General features: G+C 59.3%; 1 protein-coding gene across 2 annotated transcripts; it reads right to left on the bottom strand.

Moving 5' to 3' along the window:
• Window positions 1-505: 505 nt before the first annotated feature.
• Window positions 506-3,246, bottom strand: FNDC4 (fibronectin type III domain containing 4). Of its 2 annotated transcripts, XM_079940893.1 has the most exons (7): window positions 2,929-3,242; window positions 2,604-2,748; window positions 2,402-2,517; window positions 1,966-2,170; window positions 1,393-1,482; window positions 937-1,061; window positions 506-772 (listed from the first exon to the last, which is right to left on the bottom strand). In XM_079940893.1, exons 2-7 carry the CDS (start codon window positions 2,722-2,724, stop codon window positions 737-739), a joined length of 693 nt encoding a protein of 230 aa, XP_079797019.1. In that variant the 5' UTR covers window positions 2,725-2,748; window positions 2,929-3,242; the 3' UTR covers window positions 506-736. The 2 variants fall into 2 exon arrangements, with proteins under 2 accessions (XP_079797019.1, XP_079797020.1); XM_079940894.1 differs by lacking the exon at window positions 937-1,061 and having other exon boundaries at window positions 2,929-3,246.
• Between the last annotated feature and the right edge of the window lie 291 nt (window positions 3,247-3,537).

The following is a 3,537-nucleotide window of genomic DNA, read 5'->3' as shown; positions in this document are numbered from 1 at the left end:
TGCTCCACCCAATTCCAGGCTGGAGAATCAAAGCAAACACCTTCAAATAAGGGTCTGCTCCTGTCAAGTTGGTGGTGGTGTGAAGGGCCCTTGTAGTCAGGGGAGAGACAGTGGAGAAATGTTTTCAGCATATTAGACAGTATCCCATACAGTCAGCTCCAGTTTGTCCAAGAAACTTTATTGGAAAAATGTCCAAGGAGTGAGATCACCAGCAGCTGAAGGGGCTGCCAGGTGAGAGGGGGCGCACCTGAGGCTCCATGGAAGACATTGGAGTAGTGCAGTGCAGCATCTGTCTCCAGGCCCAGACAATTCCTTTTATTTGCTGGGAGAGGTGGCGTACCCACAGAAACACTCCTCTCTGAGACCCAGAGGCAAGATGTGGGGGCAGCTGGGGATGCCAAGGATTCTGATGCAGGTGAAATGGGGGCCCCATTTGGGACCTAATGGGATAGGGTTGAACAAGTGACTCTCTCCTGGACCTGGGGGATGGAAGGACATATCCCATCTGATATCCACTCCCCAGGTCCAGGGGCTCAGACCCTAACAGACCTACCTTCTGGCCCTGCTCACAGTGGAAAGAGAATGGATGCCAGGCCTGAGATTGTGGGAGTGTCATTACCCTCTGGGAGACTGTGGGATCCTTCAGTCTTGGGCAAATCACCATCTTGGGCTCTCCCTGACCCCATCCCCATCCCCAAGATGTTAGTGCATCTGTCTTCTGGTTCTGTTTCTTCACTCATACGTCAATGGTGTTGATGGAGGGTGAGTTTTTCTGTGAAAGAAGATGGCTTGAGTCTCATTTCAGGAAGGCGATAGCCTCCTCCATCCCAAATTTCCATTCTCCCTCTTCTCTTGCCCCTCTGTGGCCCTTCTCCCTTTCCCTTACTGCTTCTAGAGGCAAAATCACCCTTCCCTCCCTCTCTGGCCGCACATCACCTGTCTCGCCCCCACTGGCCTTCCCTGAGGACTCTGTTCCGGTCCCTTCCCCTTCTCCTTGGGGTTATTGTTGGAGTCATTGTCCTTGATGATGTCATACTGACGGCAGAATAGCCCAATTACAGCTGAAACACAACAATACAATCTGAACCTTGATCTTGACCTCCCCACTCACAGCCTCGAAAGGCAGTGAGATACCCACACAGTTTCTAGAAAATCCGAGAAGAAAATCTTTGAATTCCTGGTCCCCATGCACAGGCACCACCTTCTTCATCATCCTCTCTGGGCTCCCAAAAGCCTCCTCTCCCTCTCTTCAAACTTTTCCTGCCCATCCCTCTCAACTAAACATCTCCCCACGCCACTGCTCTCACCCCCTTTCTCCCAACAACCTTCACCAACTCCCACCTTCACTGAGCCCCACTCAATCCATGGTCCCCTGTCCAGCTGCTTACTCACCAGCCCACATGAGCAACACCACCACAATGATGACCACTTCCCCCGTCTGCAGAGGTCGCTCTCCATCCAGACCCTCCACTGTGATGTCACCTGAGAAGGAAGGAGACGGACCCCAGGTTACAGGGAGCAGCTAGAGAGCTATGTCTGTGCAGACAGTTAAGGTTGGAGATGCTGGGGATTAGAGCCAAGGAAGACCCATCACAGCGTTGTCACTGGTAGCCCCTCTCTGGGAAGCTGTTGGTGGACAGGTGGTTAGAGACCAAAAAGCCGGGGTGGGGGGCGGGCTGCAGGTCAGATACTCACTCATTCAGGCTGCAGCTGCTGTGAACTGAGGCTGGGTAAAAGGAAGCTTAAAAGCCCTTCCCCCAAGGAATTCATTACCAGCCTGTCTATACCCGGTCCCCTGCCAACCTGCTTTCCTTCCTTTTCTGGCAGTACAATGAATTAAATCATCCTTCTATTCATCTAAGCTAGACGGCTGCTTGCTTTGGGGAAGTAAACAGGAGACCAAAGACCAGGTAAAGAGCCAGAGAATCAAAGCTTTAGGGAGCGAGGAATACCTGAGACCCTCACCTGGGCTCGAGCTGTTTGAGGGTAGCCGGTCAGAACCCTTGAGAGTTCGGAAGTGCACCCGCGGCCCTGGGGGGCTTTCTCCCCGAAGGCCGATGCTCCTGACCTGCACTGTGTAGTCACTGTCTTCAGCCAGGCCCCAGAGGGCACAGGCCCGAGTGGTGGTGTTCACCTCCCGGATCACACGTTGCCCCGGTCCATTCTGTCGCTGCAGGGAGTTGATGAGAGAGGAGGACAGCCTCACCCTGGTCCCAGGCCACCTCCTGAACATCCAAGCACTCCAAGGGAGTAAGGGTGAAAAGGGCAGCGTGAGCCAGGGAATCCCAGCTCCCAGATTCTCCCACAGCTGGGAGGGGAGCTGGGGTGGGGAGGGAGGTGACAGAAGGAATGTTCAGAGATCCAAGGACATGGGTTGGGGTAGCAGAAGGGTGATTCATACTTGCTGGGAAATGGAGTAGCCAATGACGATGTTGCCTTCTGGGACGTCCCAAGACACAGTGGCCGAGTTGGCTCTGAGGTGAGTGACTGTCACATTCACAGGAGAGGGAGGCCGGTCTGCGGGTGCCAGTGCGTTAACCGGTTAACAGGTTCCACCCACAGACTAACTCTGGTTACCTCCCACCCTCTCCCCCTTTACGCACCTGCTCGTACAAAGCCCAGGTCACAACTGACCAGCAGGAGGACAGTGGGGCTTAGATATGGAGAGAGGGGCATTAGCGAAGCCATGGTCCCCACCGAGTCCTCTGGGAGGCACTGGGGCATCCGTTTGACATCCAGGCGGGGGTCCTGGAGGTGGCAGGAGTTGTGGGAGGGTCAAGGACTTGCCAGAACGAGCGGGTGGGCAGCAGCTCTCCCGGTCTCCCCACGGCCCACAGCAGCCCCAGAGCCCCCCTTTTCCCCATGCCTTCCTGGCCCCCGCCACATCCCGGCGCCCCTGGTGCGCGGCTCTGCTCTGCCCACACCCACCTCCGCCGGTCCTCGCGGTCGCTCAGGCCTCGGGGGGCTGCTCGGTGCCCAGAGGGCGGCCCATCGCCCGACTCCGTGGCGCTGTCCCTACCCCATCCCGGCGCGGGCCCGGCGAGGCGGGCGGCGCTGGACCGAGCTGCGGGCAGAGGGCGGAGGCGTAGCGGGCGCGGGCCGCGGGGCTGCGAAGCCCCCCGAGCTCCGACCGGCCGCGCAGTCTGTCCGAGAGCAGGGGGCGGTGCCGGCGCGGCCCGGAGGCTGGCCTGGATCCCCGGGGCGGGAGGCGGTGCGGCTGCCTCCGCCGGCCCCTGCAGCAGATGTGACCGTCCCGGCGAGCCAGCCGCCGCCTTCTGCAGAGCTGGCCCCCGTCGCTCCGCCGCAGCCCGGCCGGGACGTGCGGGCCCGCCCCGCCCAGCTGGGGTTCTCGCCGCCGTCATCAACGCCCCCCCAACCCGGTTCTTTCGGGACTCCTCCCACGACCCTCTCATTGGCGGCCTCTCGGGCCCCCAAAGCTCCCGATCCCGGCTCTGTGTGATAAGCCCCGGCAGGGGCGTGGGGGGCGGGGGGATGTCGGGAGAGGCGCAGGTGCGAGGGTCTCAGGCACCTGGGAGG

This window comes from Stenella coeruleoalba (genome assembly GCF_951394435.1).
Source record: "Stenella coeruleoalba genome assembly, chromosome: 13".
NCBI classification, from domain to species: domain Eukaryota; kingdom Metazoa; phylum Chordata; class Mammalia; order Artiodactyla; family Delphinidae; genus Stenella; species Stenella coeruleoalba.
The sequence above is the reverse complement of the archived record's forward strand: the minus strand, read 5'-3'. Positions and strand labels throughout refer to the sequence as shown.